General features: G+C 46.7%; 1 protein-coding gene and 1 long non-coding RNA gene across 2 annotated transcripts in view; both read left to right on the top strand.

Moving 5' to 3' along the window:
* The window catches only part of LOC310834396, a 495,679-nt gene that overhangs the window by 135,830 nt on the left and 344,843 nt on the right, over positions 1 to 15,006 (top strand). The gene's annotated exons all lie outside the window — the stretch shown is intronic.
* The window catches only part of PITPNB (phosphatidylinositol transfer protein beta), a 34,659-nt gene that overhangs the window by 17,244 nt on the left and 2,409 nt on the right, over positions 1 to 15,006 (top strand). The window contains exons 8-10 of the mRNA XM_083717886.1: positions 11,197 to 11,274; positions 12,689 to 12,799; positions 13,035 to 13,157. Coding sequence (XP_083574012.1) covers positions 11,197 to 11,274; positions 12,689 to 12,799; positions 13,035 to 13,157 — 312 coding nt within the window. The remainder of the gene's footprint in view (positions 1 to 11,196; positions 11,275 to 12,688; positions 12,800 to 13,034; positions 13,158 to 15,006) is intronic.

Genomic DNA, 15,006 nt, shown 5'->3' with positions numbered 1-15,006 from the left:
CCCTGTGCAAAGGTCCTTTGCAGGGCAGCGCCGCACGCTGCTGGGCGCGCGCAGTTTCATCCATCTTTTAGATTTAGGGGAGCTAGTCTCAAACGTTTGTTGGGGGAGACTAGGGTTTTTTTTTGGGGGGGGGAGTTATTTGTCCTGTCTTCACACTTTTTAAGATGGAGGACCGCTGTAGCCACCCCCAATGACACGTTCTCAAGATGGAGGGTGAGGGAACAGCTGCAGTCGCCTGTGGTTCCTGTGCAATGTTTGCCATCTTGCCAAAGGTTGCAGGCAGCTTTCCCTGCAGCAATTGCATGTTGATTGCCCTCTTAGAAGACAAAGTCCAGCAACTGGAGGAACGTGTAGCTACGCTCCAAAGAATTAGAGAGCTGGAGCTCTTCTTGGAAGCAACAGAGCACACCGTCTCCACCAAGGAGGAGACAGGGGATTCCCCTGCGAAGGAGGCTAGTTCACCAACACAGGAGCCAGATATATGGAGAAACATGACTCAAAGAAGTAGGAGGCCCAGGGTTCGCTCTGATTGTTTAGAAATACACAATCGCTTTGAGGTCCTCTCTCTCCCCTAGCATGGAAGACGAAGAGCAGACTCCATTTGAGGATCTCTCCCTCATTACAGTCGATCAGGTATATGAAGATGAGCAGCAAAGTCAGTCCTCAGGGAATGTGCAGGTGACGTTGGAACGGACAGCTCACGGAAGAACCCCGACCAGACCTAAGAGGAGGCGTGTAGTGGAGATAGGGGATTCCCTACTGAGGGGAACAGAAGCAGTGATCTGTGGGCCTGACTAGATGTCTCGGGAAGTGTGCTGTCTCCCCGGGGCTAAGATCCAAGATGTAACTGAACGACTGCAAGGAATCATAAAACCCACTGACAAATACCCCTTCCTCTTGGTTCATGTGGGAACCAATGACACGGCAAGCAATAGCCTCCAGAAGATCAAAAGAGACTACGAGGCTCTGGGCAGGAAATTGAAGCAATTAAATGCACAAATTGTCATCTCATCTGTCCTCCCAGTTGAACGACGTGGCCCAGGGAGAGAGGGAAAATAGTGGAAATGAACAGCTGGCTTCGCAAATGGTGTAAACAGGAAGAGTTTGGATTCTTAGGTCACAGACTGCAGTTTCTTGAAGATGGACCTCTGGCAAGCGATGGGCTGCACCTCACAACAGTTGGGAGGAATGTTTTTGCCAAAAATCTCAGAAACCTCATCAGGAGGGCTTTAAACTGACTGATGTGGGGGAGGGAGACAGTGCTCCTGAAGGTAGGAGTCTATCAATTGATGAAGATGATCATCCAAATTTCATAGACCAAATGGAGCAAACATCACGTAGACCTAGTGGTGGGAAGAAAAAATCCTTAAATAAGAGACACGGGGGAATGATTAATGGACTTCAATGTCTGTACACTAATGCGCAAAGCATGGGAAATAAACAAGATGAGCTTGAGCTCTCGGTACAGCAAACTAAATATGACATAATAGGCATCACTGAAACCTGGTGGGATAAGTCCCACAATTGGAATGTAATAATGGAGGGATACAATCTATTTCAGAGAAACAGACCAGACAAGAAAGGAGGAGGAGTGGCGTTATATGTCAGGGATGTGTATACCTGTGAAGAGATCCAAGATTTAGAACCTCAAAGCCAAAGTGAGAGCGTTTGGGTCAAAATTAAGGGAGAGAAGAATAACAGTGACCTCATTGTGGGAGTTTACTAAACATCCCCAAGCCAAACGGAGGACATAGATGATGCCTTCCTGGAACAGATGGCCAAGCATGCAAAAGGAAGGGAGATAGTAGTAATGGGGGACTTCAATTACCCGGATATTTGTTGGAAGTCAAACTCAGCCAAGAGCATAAGGTCAAACAGATTCCTCACTGGCCTTGCAGACAACTTCATTGTCCAGAAAGTAGGAGAAGCAACAAGAGGAACAGCCATTTTAGATCTGGTCCTAACCAATGTTGATGACCTGGTTTAGTGGGGTAGAAGTGGAAGGATCATTAGGTGCGAGTGATCATGCTCTTCTGAAGTTTACTATACAGCGGAAAGGAGCAGCCAAGCATACTAGGACTCAATTTCTTGACTTTAAGAAAGCCGACTTCATAAAACCTAGGGAAGTGCTGGGTGAGATCCCATGGACAGTAATACTAAAAGGAAAGGGAGTTCATGATGGCTGGGAGTTTGTTAAGAGGGAGATAGTAAAAGCACAACTTCAGGAAATACCAATGAGACGGAAACATGGAAGGTGCCTAAAGAAGCCAGGGTGGCTATCTAAAGAACTTTTAACTGAGATAAGATTAAAAAAGGATGTGTACAAAAAATGGAAAAGGGGGGAACCACCAAAGAGGAATTCAAACAAATAGCCAGCACGTGTAGACACAAAGTCAGAAAAGCTAAAGCACAGAATGAACTCAGGCTTGCTAGAGAGGTTAAAAGCAACAAAAAAGGCTTTTATGGGTATGTTCGTAGCAAAGGGAAGAACAAAGAAACAGTGGGGTCACTCAGAGGAGAAGATGGTGAAATGCAAACAGGGGACACAGAAAGGGCTGAACTCCTCAATGCCTTCTTTGCCTCAGTCTTCTCCGATAAAGAAAACAATGCCCGACCTGAAGAATTTGGAGCAAGTGATTCAGCAGAGGAAACACAGCCCAGAATAACTAAGGAGATAGTACAAGAATACTTGGCTAGTTTAGATGTATTCAAGTCTCCAGGGCCAGATGAACTGCATCCAAGAGTATTAAAAGAACTGGCAGATGTGATCTCAGAACCACTGGCAGTCATCTTTGAGAATTCCTGGAGAACAGGCGAAGTCCCGGCAGACTGGAGGAGGGCAAATGTTGCCCCTATTTTCAAAAAGGGGAAAAGAGAGGACCCAAATAATTACCGCCCAGTCAGTCTGACATCAATACCAGGGAAGATTCTGGAGCAGATCATTAAGCAAACAGTCTGTAAGCACCAAGAAAGGAATGCTGTGATCACCAATAGTCAGCATGGATTTCTGAAAAATAAGTCATGTCAGACTAACCTGATCTCGTTTTTTGACAGAATTACAAGCCTGGTAGATGAAGGGAATGCAGTGGATGTAGCCTACCTTGATTTCAGCAAGGCATTTGACAAGGTGCCCCATGATATTCTTGTAAAGAAGCTGGTAAAATGCGGTCTTGACTATGCTACCACTCAGTGGATTTGTAACTGGCTGACTGACCGAACCCAAAGGGTGCTCATCAATGGTTCCTCTTCATCCTGGAGAAGAGTGACTAGTGGGGTGCCCCAGGGTTCTGTCTTGGGCCCGGTTTTCAACATCTTTATCAACGACTTGGATGATGAACTCAAGGGCATCCTGATCAAATTTGCAGATGACACCGAACTGGGAGGGGTGGCTAACATCCCAGAGGACAGGATCCCACTTCAAAACAACCTTGACAGATTAGAGAACTGGGCCAAAACAAACAAGATGAATTTTAACAGGGAGAAATGTGAAGTATTGCACTTGGGCAAAAAAAATGAGAGGCACAAATACAAGATGGGTGAAACCTGGCTTGAGAGCAGTACATGTGAAAAGGATCTAGGAGTCTTGGTTGACCACAAACTTGACATGAGCTAACAGTGTGACGCGGCAGCTAGAAAAGCCAATGCAATTCTGGGCTGCATCAATAGGAGTATAGCATCTAGATCAAGGGAAGTAATAGTGCCACTGTATTCTTCTCTGGTCAAACCTCATCTGGAGTACTGTGTCCAGTTCTGGGCACCACAGTTCAAGAAGGACACTGACAAACTGGAACGTGTCCAGAGGAGGGCAACCAAAATGGTCAAAGGCCTGGAAACGATGCCTTATGAGGAATGGCTAAGGAAGCTGGGCATGTTTAGCCTGGAGAAGAGGAGGTTAAGGAGTGATATGATAGCCATGTTCAAATATATAAAAGGATGTCACATAGAAAGAGAAAGGGAGAAAGGTTGTTTTCTGCTGCTCCAGAGAAGCGGACACGGAGCAATGGATCCAAACTACAAGAAAGAAGATTCCACCTAAACATTAGGAAGAACTTCCTGACAGCAAGAGCTGTTCGACAGTGGAATTTGCTGCCAAGGAGTGTGGTGGAGTCCCCTTCTTTGGAGGTCTTTAAGCAGAGGCTTGACAACCATATGTCAGGAGTGCTCTGATGGTGTTTCCTGCTTGGCAGGGGGTTGGACTCGATGGCCCTTGTGGTCTCTTCCAACTCTATGATTCTCTGAACATCAGGGTCTTTTCCAGGGAGTGTTCTCTTCTCATGAGGTGACCAAAGTATTGGAGCCTCAGCTTCACAATTTGTCCTTCCAGTGAGCACTCAGGGCTGATTTCCTTAAGAATGGATCGGTTTGATCTTCTTGCAGTCCATGGGACTCTCAAGAGTCTCCTCCAGCACCATAATTCAAAAGCATCAATTCTTCGGCGGTCAGCCTTCTTTATGGTCCAGCTCTCACTTCCATACATCACCACTCGGAAAACCATGGCTTTAACTATACGGACCTTTGTTGGCAAGATGATGTCTCTGCTTTTTAAGATACTGTCTAAGTTTGCCATCACCTTTCTCCTAAGGAGCAGGGGTCTTTTAATTTCGTGACTGCTGTCACCATCTGCCGTGATCATGGAGCCCAAGAAAGTAAAATCTCTCACTACCTCCATTTCTTCCCCTTCTATTTGCCAGGAGGTGATGGGACCAGTGGCCATGATCTTCATTTTTTTGACGTTGAGCTTCAAACCATATTTTGTGCTCTCCTCTTTCACCCTCAATAAAAGGTTCTTTAATTCCTCCTCACTTTCTGCCATCAAGGTTGTGTCATCTGCATATCTGAGGTTGTTGATATTTCTTCCGGCAATCTTAATTTCAGCTTGGGATTCATCCAGCCCAGCCTTTCGCATGATGAATTCTGCATATAAGTTAAATAAGCAGGGAGACAATATACAGCTTTGGCATACTCCTTTCCCAATTTTGAACCAATCAGTTGTTCCATATCCAGTTCTAACTGTAGCTTCTTGTCCCACATAGAGATTTCTCAGGAGACAGATGAGGTAATCAGGCACTCCCATTTCTTTAAGAACTTGCCATAGTTTGCTGTGGTCGACACAGTCAAAGGCTTTTGCATAGTCAATGAAGCAGAAGTAGATGTCTTTCTGGAACTCTCTAGCTTTCTCCATAATCCAGCACATGTTTGCAATTTAGTCTCTGGTTCCTCTGCCCCTTCGAAATCCAGCTTGCACTTCTGGGAGTTCTCGGTCCACATACTGCTTAAGCCTTCCTTGTAAAATTTTAAGCATAACCTTGCTAGAATGTGAAATGAGTGCAAATGTGCAGTAGCTGGAGCATTGAACTACACTTCTTTAGCACTGCCGTTTTTTGGGCTTGGGATGTAGACTGATCTTCTCCAATCCTCTGGCCACTGCTGAGTTTTCCAAACTTGCTGGCATATTGAGTGTAGCACCTTAACAGCATCATCTTTTAAAATTTTAAATATTACAGCTGGAATACCATCACTTCCACTGGCCTTGTTATTTGCAGTGCTTTCTAAGGCCCATTTGACTTCACTCTCCAGGATGTCTGGCTCAAGGTCAGCAACCCCACTACCTGGGGTGTGTGAGCCATCCATATCTTTCTGGTATAATTCCTCTGTGTATTCTTGCCACCTCTTCTTGATGTCTTCTGCTTCTGTTAGGTCCTTACCACTTTTTTCCTTTATTATGGTAATCTTTGTACGGAATGTTCCTTTCATATTTCCAATTTTCTTGAACAGATCTCTGGTTTTCCCCTTTCTATTGTTTTCCTCTATTTCTTTGCATTGCTCATTTAAGAAGGCCTTCTTGTCTCTCCTTGCTATTCTTTGGAAATCTGCATTCAATTTCCTGTATCTTTCACTATCTCCCTCACACTTTGCTTGCCTTCTCTCCCCCACTATTTGTAAGGCCTCGTTGGACAGCCACTTTGCTTTCTTGCATTTCCTTTTCATTGGGATGGTTTTAGTTACTGCCTCCTGTATAATGTTACGAGCCTCCATCCATACTTCTTCAGGCACTCTGTCCACCAAATCTAAATTCTTAAACCTGTTCCTCACTTCTACTGTGTATTCATAAGGGATTTGACTTAGATTGTATCTTACTAGCCCAGTGGTTTTTCCTACTTTCTTCAGTTTAAGCTTGAATTTTGCTATAAGAAGCTGATGATCTGAGCCACAGTCAGCTCCAGGTCTTGTTTTTGCTTCTCCATCTTTGGCTGCAGATAATATAATCAATCTGATTTGGATGCTGTCCATCTGGTGATGTCCATGTGTAGAGTTGTGTTGTTGGAAAAGCGTGTTTGTGATGACCAGCTTGTTCTCTTGGCAGAACTCTCTTAGCCTTTGCCCTGCTTCGTTTTGAACTCCAAGGCCAAACTTGCCAGTTGTTCCTTTTATCTCTTGACTCCCTACTTTAGCATTCCAATCCCCTATAATGAGCAGAACATCCTTCTTTGGTGTCATTTCTATGAGGTGTTGTAAGTCTTCATAGAATTGGTCAATTTCAGTTTCTTCAGCACCAGTGGTTGGTGCATAAACTTGGATTACTGTGATGTTAAAAGGTCTGCTTTGATTCGTATGGAGATCATTCTATCATTTTTGAGATTGCATCCCAGTACAGCTTTTGTCACTCTTTTGTTGAATATGAAGGCCACTCCATTTCTTTTACGGGTTTCTTGCCCACAGTAGTAGATATGATGGTCATCCGAACTGAATTCGCCCATTCCCATCCATTTTAGTTCACTGATGCCCAGGATGTCAATATTTATTTTTGCCATCTCATTTTTGACCACATCCAACTTACCAAGGTTCATGGTTCTTACATTCCAGGTTCCTATGTAATATTTTTCTTTACAGCATTGGACTTACCTTTCGCTTCCAGACATATTTGCAACTGAGCGTCCTTTCGGCTTTGGCCCAGCCGCTTCATCAGCTCTGAATCTACTTGTACTTGTCCTCCGCTCTTCTTCGGTAGCATGTTGGACGACTTCCGACCTGAGGGGCTCATCTTCCAGCGTCATAACTTTTATATGCCTGTTGCCTTTTTCCATGGAGTTTTCTTGGCAGGGATACTGGAGTGGCTTGCCGGTTCCTCCTCCAGGTGGATCACATTTGGTCAAAACTCTCCACTATGACCTGTCCATCTTGGGTGGCCCTGCACGGCATAGCTCATAGCTTCTCTGAGTTATTCAAGCCCCTTCGCCATGGCAAGGCAGTGATCCATGAAGGGGACAACAACAATTAAAGGCCTTTTTTGCCACAAAAATGGCCTTCAAAATAGCTGCAATACAAATCAGAATTGTAGAGTTGGAGGGGACCCCAAGGGTCATCTAGTCCAACCCCTGCAATGCAGGAATCTCAAGTAAAGCATCCATGACAGACGACCCTCCAACCTCTGATTAAAAACTTCCAAGGAAGGAGAGTCCACCACCTCTTGTGGACGTCCGTTCCACTGTCAAACAGATCTTAGTTTCAGAAAGTTTTTCCTGATGTTTAGTGAGAATCTCCTTCCTTGTACGTTGAAGGCATTGTTTCGAGTCCTCCCCTCTAGAGCAGGAGAAAACAAGCTTGCTCCCTCTTCCATGTGACAGCCCTTGACATAATTTGAAGATAACTATCATGTTTCCTCAGTTTCCTCTTTACCAGGCTAAATATACCCAATTCCCTCAAGTGTTCCTCATAAAACTTGGTTTCCAGACCCTTGATCATCTTCGTCACCTTCCTCTGCACACCTTCTGGCTTTTTACCGTATTTTTCGCACGATTTGACGCACCGGACCTAGAAAAGCCAGCAAAGCCGTGCAGCCCCTTTAAAGAGCGCACGGCTTTTGCCTGCTTTTGCGGGAGGTGGGGGAATTCCCCCACCTCCCGCAAAAGCCCACAGGAGGGAGAAGGGACTGACTCGGCCAGTCAGTCCCTTCTCCCTCCTTGGGGAAAAGCCCCCAAGAGCCGTGCGCTCTTTAAAGGGTTGGAGAGTAGCGGGAAGGCGTCGCGCGCCTTCCTGCTGCCCCCCATCCTCTGGGGCTGGCGATGGGGGAAGCGCTGCTTTTCCCCCCGCCAGCCTCAAAGCCGGGTTGGAGAGTAGCGGGAAGGCGTCGCGCGCCTTCCTGCTGCCCCCCATCCTCTGGGGCTGGCGATGGGGGAAGCGCTGCTTTCCCCACCACCAGCCTCAAAGAGCAGACTCTCCTGGCTTCAGCGGAAGCAACGGGAAGCCTCCGGAGCGCAGGCTTCGGAGGCTTTGCCTTGCTATCGCTGAAGCCAGGGAGCCTGCATTCGCTCCATAGGACGCACACACATTTCCCCTTCATTTTTGGAGGGGAAAAAGTGCGTCCTATAGAGCGAAAAATACGGTAAATTGTGGTGCCCAGAACTGGACACAGTCCTCCAGGTGTGGTCTGACTAAGGCAGAATAGAGTCAAACTATTAGTTCTCTTCATTTGGACACTATACTTCTGCTGATACACCAAAGAATGACATTAGTTTTTTCCACTGTTGCATCACACTGTTGGCTCATGTTAATCTTGTGGTCCACCAAAACCCCTAGATTCTTTCTACATATACTATTGACAATCCAGGTCTCCCCCATCTTATATTTGTGCAGATAGTTCTTCCCACCTCAGTGTAAAACCTTATATTTGTTTCTATTGGAATTAATTTTGTTAGTTGGGGCCCAGTTCTCCAATCTGTTAAAGTCATATTGAATCCAGATTCTGCTTTCTGCGACATTAGCTAACCCTCTCAACTTGGTGTCATCTGCACATTTGATGTGCATTCCCTGAATTCCTCTCTCCAAGTTGTTGAACAACAAAGGGCCCAGAATTAAACCCTGTGTCACCCCACCTGTCCCTTTTTTCCAGGATGATGAGGAACCATTAGTGAACACTCCTTAGGTTTGGTCAGCCAACCAGATACAAATTGAGGTATCATGGGGGACTTGTCAGAAGCTTTACTAAAATGAAGATGCATTAGGTCCTCAGCATTCCCCTGATCCACCAAGCTTCTAACTCATCAAAAGAAGAAATGAGATTCGCCTGGCATGATTTGTTCTTGAGAAACCCATGCTGGGTCTTAGTAATCACAGGGCTCACAGATCAACTGTTGAATTATCGGTTCTAGGACCTTTCCTGGTATCTGCATCAAGCTGACTGGTTGGTACTTACCTGTGTCTTCCTCCAGCACCACCCCCTTTTGAAGATGGGGGCAACATTTACTCGTTTCCAGTCCACAGGGACCTCACCTGTTCTCCAAGAATTCTAAATAATTATAGACAGAAGCTCTGAGATTACATCTGCAAGCTCTTTTAGTACCTGTGGGTGCACCTCATCAGGCCCCGGAGATTTGAGTTCATTTAAAGAAGCCTAGTGTTTCCTTAGCACCTCTTTTCCTATCTTGGGCTGCAGCTCCCTCCTGGCATCGTTTACTCTGTTATCTCCAGGCATAGGTGCCAACTCCTAGGGGCCATTGGAAGTGGCTTAAGTGCTGCTCTGCTGCCCAGGAGGGAGGCCTGCCCACAGGATGGTGCTCTCGTTGCTGGGCAGAGGAGGAGGAATCTGAAGCAGCCAGCCATTGAAGATTTGCCTGGGCTGCACTGGTTTGATAATGAGATGAAGAGTCTGTAGTTGGTGGCAAGAAGAAGGCAAGTGCTCAGCCACGTCTCTCTCCCATTCCCCAATAGCCTCCGAGTTGGCTCTGCTGGACAGTTGCTTCTCTGTAACTCAGAATTAGAGCTGAGGCGATGTTTGCTCTGTGCTGTAGTTGTTGGACGCAGAAGGAAAAAATACATACCAAGAGTGATTGTGGCAATTGCACAGGAATCCCTTGGCTTCAACTGACTTAAGGCCAAGGTCCCAACTTGCACCTGGCCAGAGCCTGGCATGTGCACCTAGAGCTGGGAGCAAATGCCGAGGGAGGGCAGCAGAACTCCCATCTTCCAAAACTGCTAATGGAGCATTTTGCTGTCTCTGGTATCCGTGGGATTGATTCTTGCATACCTGTTCATCATCCTGATGGTGGCAGGGCGGTGGGGGGGTCCCAGAGGCTGGACAGTCTTCTATTCTGTTGGTCATATGTCTGGACACGGATTTTTAAAGCCTGCTCACCCACTGGCATAAACAAGTCCAAAATGCTCTCCCTCAACAACAGATGTGACCATCTGTGATTCTGCAGTGTCGGGGGTGGGGGGACAAGACTTTTTTTGGAATGTGTTCACTTGCTGCCATCCTTGCTATCCTTCAGGCATCAAGTGAAGTCCAAACTTTTAAATGGACTTAGGATTCCTTAATGAGGCCTCCTAAATAAATAAATAACACCTGTGTGTAGAGATATTGATGGAAGACGCATTGGGATGTCAGCTTAAGGGCGCGTCTTCTGGAAAAGTGGCCAGTATTGTGTTAAATTCCTCTTTTTAGGGGAATTAGCTGCTGCTAAATCAGGGGTCAGCAACCTTTTTCAGCTGTGGACTGAAATGTAGCTAAAGCGGGCCTCTGGAATTGGCCCATTCTGGGGTGGCATCACAGTTATACCAGGAAGGTGTTGATTCCCAGCAGTGTGTGAGGCTTTCTTCTTCTCTTCCCCTTGCAAGTTCAACACAATTTCCCCAGCTGTATTTTTTTATTGTAAGGCAAGGCGGTGCTAATGTTCTAACGAGATTTCACACCTTGGCTGGTAAAGTGGCCAGTTAGATGTGGGGGTTGCATGCTTAACCCTAAGCCCCAACCAAGTGGGCTCAGTTTTGAAATCATCATGATGTTGTCCAGGGGTCAGCAAACTTTTTCAGCAAGGGGCCAATCCACTGTCCCTCAGACCTTGTGGGGGGCTGGACTATTCTTTTTTTTGGGGGGGGGGGGAGAATGAATTCCTATGCCCCACAAATAACCCAGAGATGCATTTTAAGTAAAAGGACACATTCTACTCATGTAAAAACACCCTGATTCCCTGGATCCGTCTGCGGTCCGGATTTAGAAGGCAGTTGGGCAGTTGGGATTTAGAAGGCAGTTGGTTGCCTACCCCTGTACTAAATGAACAGAACACAGCTATACTCTCCTTTATTCTACAACTTCTGTGGCTCCTACTTGATTGTTTTTTGGCAATGAAAAATGCTGCCTGAGTGCCCCCCTCCAAAAAAAACCCATCCTAATTCCTCATTGGGCTTTTGATTTCACAGGACTACAAAGCTGATGAGGACCCAGCCTTGTTCCAGTCAGTCAAGACCAAGAGAGGCCCTTTGGGACCTAACTGGAAGGTAATACTATTTGACTTCTGTCCTAATCAACAGAAAAAGTCAACACGGAATAGCTCTTGAGCAGGGATTGCCAACCCAGCACCCACAAGCGCTGTGGTCCTTTGGTGCCCCCAGGATGAACCATAATTCGTAAATTCCCAGCTTTTGTTTTAAAAAAGTTTCTAGCCTTTCTTAGAACCAGATATATGAAATAAAACATATAGACTATTACTGTTTTAGGGGGTTGAGAATCTAGCCTGCTGTACCTTTTCAGTGTTTTGCTTTGTGCCCCTCCCTCTGAGTCACCCCCTTTGGCCACGAGTGTGAGAGAGGGAGAGCTGTGCATCTGTTTGGTGTGTTTGTGAGAGAAGGACAAGAGCAAGTGTCTGGGTAGTTTGGGGGGGGGGGAGTGGGGGGAGGTATGTCTGAATAGGTGGACTGTGAGAGTGAGGCACAGGTGTACAGGTGAAGCATTTGCCCTTGAGTGAGAGGCATGTTTGCCTGTGGTCTGTGTCTGGGCGAGGGAGGGAGGGAGGGATTTTTCTCCTGGTTGTGGCTTGAGGCCTGAATTGGGGGGTTGTAGGCATAGATCTCTTAAAGCTCCCTTCTCCTGTGAATGGGTGAGAGTCAAGGCAAAACTGGCATGTTAGTTTTCTATCATGGTGCCGGATTTTTGAAGCATTCAGCATCCTAATTAATCCTAACTGCTTCCTGTTAATCTGCAACCACAGCAGGTAAACATGCTGGTTGCCTTTAAACTATTTAAACACTGAATGAAGTTTAATGCCCAGGGGCATCTCAAGGCGGGCGGGGGAGAGACTCCCTCCTCGGAAACCCTGGAGAACCATGGCTGCCGTTCCGTGGAGGCAATACTGAGCTAGAAGGGTCTGACTTGGCACAAGGCAGCTTCCTGTGTTCCTAGGAGAACAGGGGTACTGTGAATATTAAATCTCTTTTGAGCCTTCTTTTGATATGAAATGGCACACCTGCTCTTGAACTGAATGTAGCATTGATAAAACATCGGTTCATTTATTCTGGCTCTTTGCTGCCCTTGCCTCTTCCGGGGCACCAGCATTTCTTGCTGTGTGGTAGGATATTGCCCAGCCTCCCTATCAGCCCTTTTCTCTGAGGAGGGTGACTGGCCTGTGTGTGAAAATGTGCACCAGCTAGAACTGCATTGCACAGCCACGTTGGAAGGAAGACTGCCCACTGGGCCAGAGGCCTCCTGGGTGCATCTTAATCAGCCATTGAAAAGCACTGACAGTGAGGGCCCAAAGCAGCCTTGGAGAGGAAGTCCTGTTCCATAGAATTGTGGCTTGATTTTTTAGTAGGGATGACTTCAAGGTAAGACACTTCAATTCAGTTCCCAGAGTCTGCCTGATGCCTGTCAAACAAACGCCCCACTCACCTTCTTCTTTTGCTTCTCTGCAAACAGAAGGAGTTGTCTGCTGATGGAGACTGTCCAAAAATGTGTGCTTACAAGCTGGTGACAATCAAGTTTAAGTGGTGGGGACTGCAGAACAAAATAGAGAACTTTATTCAGAAGGTGAGAAGCTGGGAATGTTTGTCAGAGCTTGGAGGAGACAAGCTTCTCGCATGTTGATTTGAATTGCTTGGTTTGACTTTGGAAGAATTGCCTTCTTGGGGGTAGATCTGCTTCTGGACTGTTCCCTTAGTCCTGTGAGAGAGGCAGCTATGAAGGCTGCAGGAGAAATAGAACAGCAGTTGCTTAGTGAACCTGAGGGACTGTGGCCTCAGCCTGCTTTTTTCTCTCTCTAAAGCAAGAAAAAAGGATATTTACCAACTTCCATCGCCAGCTCTTCTGCTGGATTGACAGGTGGATTGACCTCACGATGGAGGACATCCGGCGGATGGAGGATGAAACGCAGAGAGAGCTGGAAGCGGTAAGAGTGCTCTTGCAGAGGTTTCTGACTTGGCGCAGCTGCCATGTTCTGCTGCATCCAGGCCTTCTGGGAAATGCAGGACTGCACTTTGTTGGAGCATTACTGTGGTGGGAGACTGCTCAGCCCTCTGGAGGCTCGCTCTTGAAGCAAAAAAGACAAGAGTGGCAAACAGAGCTTGTAGGCAGGCTGCTCACTTGAGCCAGCCCCCCCTTTTTAAAAGGGCAAACCACAGATTGATGGGCTAGCTGCCTCTTTGACCAGGACATCCTGGCCAGTCTGCAGGGCTTTCCTTTCCCCTGTATGAAGTTTGGCTATTAAAACTTGCCTTGGCTTTTTGCTGGATATGTGTTCTGTACACTTCTGAATTACTGCTAATGCTACTAACACTACAAGGGACATCTCCCCATAGAGCAGAGTGGCTGAGAAACCTGAGGAAAGAGTCAGAGCAGGAAGGAAGATCCCCAAGAGAGCAAGGGGCTACTTGTTTCATGCCCCCTGGTGTCTGCCACATTCTTCTTCTGCTGCTCATTTGTTCAATCCTCCAGCGAACAAGGATTTTACAGTACATGTACATCATGGAGACTGTCCTGTGTTTCCTTTCTGTCCTTCCCTGTCATGTTGTTGCTGCCTATCTCCTCTTGCTTGTTGCTTTGTGGGGCTCCCTCCATGGAGGTAAATGCAGGTTGCTCTTGGGCTCTGCACCAGGACCTCCAGCAGCCCATCCAGCCCTTGCTGCGGTGCTCCTTGAAGCTGCTGCCCTCTTCACAAGCATCTCTGTGTCCCTGGGCAGCCCAGTTGCACAGATGCTTCCTCATGTGATCAGAGGCATGGGGGTGCTGAGGGGTGCCAAGACTGCCTAGCCTGGAGGGAGGGGGAATGGGCTTTACGGACCTCTTGCCCCCTCAGGACCCGGTTTCTTGCCTTGAGCTCTTCTGGCCTTCCTCCTTCCTTGAAGGTCTCTGGCTGCCTTGGCTCATCTCTTCTTCAGCCAGCTTTTCTGTTTCTTCTTGACATCTTGTTGTGTGTGCTTCTTCTCTGATTCATCTCACCTCCTGCATCCCACCTTCTTTCTGTCCATTGTGACTAACATCTTGCATCTGGTGGTTGTTTGCCCTTCATAGGAGGCCCCAGCAGGGGAGAGATGTTGCAGGACAGGTGTTTTCAACTGTTTTAGACCCAGGGACCACTTTTAACCCTAACATACATTTGGGGATCCATTTCTTAACCTTTTAATATATATTTGCTTGATGGTAGTTCCTCCTCTTCTTTTTCCATTTCTCCTCCCCTGGGCAACTCAGAGTTTGCCGTTTGCTTGAACTGTGTGCTGTTGGTTGCAAATGGAGCGCTCTTCCTTCCTCTCACTTGCTTCAGGGCACAAGGCTATTTGATACTGGCTACCAGAGGCTTTTCTCTGACCAGTGTAATCCTTTCCAACTAAATCCTCCTCTGTTAACTGCCTAGTGGCTGACAGTTTTATTTTGCATCTAGATGCGTAAGAAGGGTTCCGTCCGAGGTACGTTGGCTGCCGATGTCTAGAGGAATCTTCTGTAGGGTCAGAGGCCAAATGAAGCTGTGTAAGTGACTTGGGTGCTGAGGATCTCAGGCCTCTCCTGCTAAAGGACATTTCCTGCCAAGGGGAGTTTCTGTATCACTCAAATGATGCCACAGTGCTCCTCTAGCCTCCTTTTCCACCTTTCCCAGCTCAGGCGCTGGCACCTCAATGCAGGCATTTCATTTGTTATTTACTTTACTTAAAAGAGTTATAGCCCACCTTTCATGATGATGAGGTACAGCATAATATAAATGATAAAGAACTGATCAGTAAAACAAAAAAATAATTCTTTAAGAT

Source organism: Podarcis gaigeae, assembly GCF_964106915.1.
Source record: "Podarcis gaigeae genome assembly, chromosome: 16".
In the NCBI taxonomy this organism is placed as follows: Eukaryota; Metazoa; Chordata; class Lepidosauria; order Squamata; family Lacertidae; genus Podarcis; species Podarcis gaigeae.
This window is presented reverse-complemented; position numbering and strand designations above follow the sequence as displayed.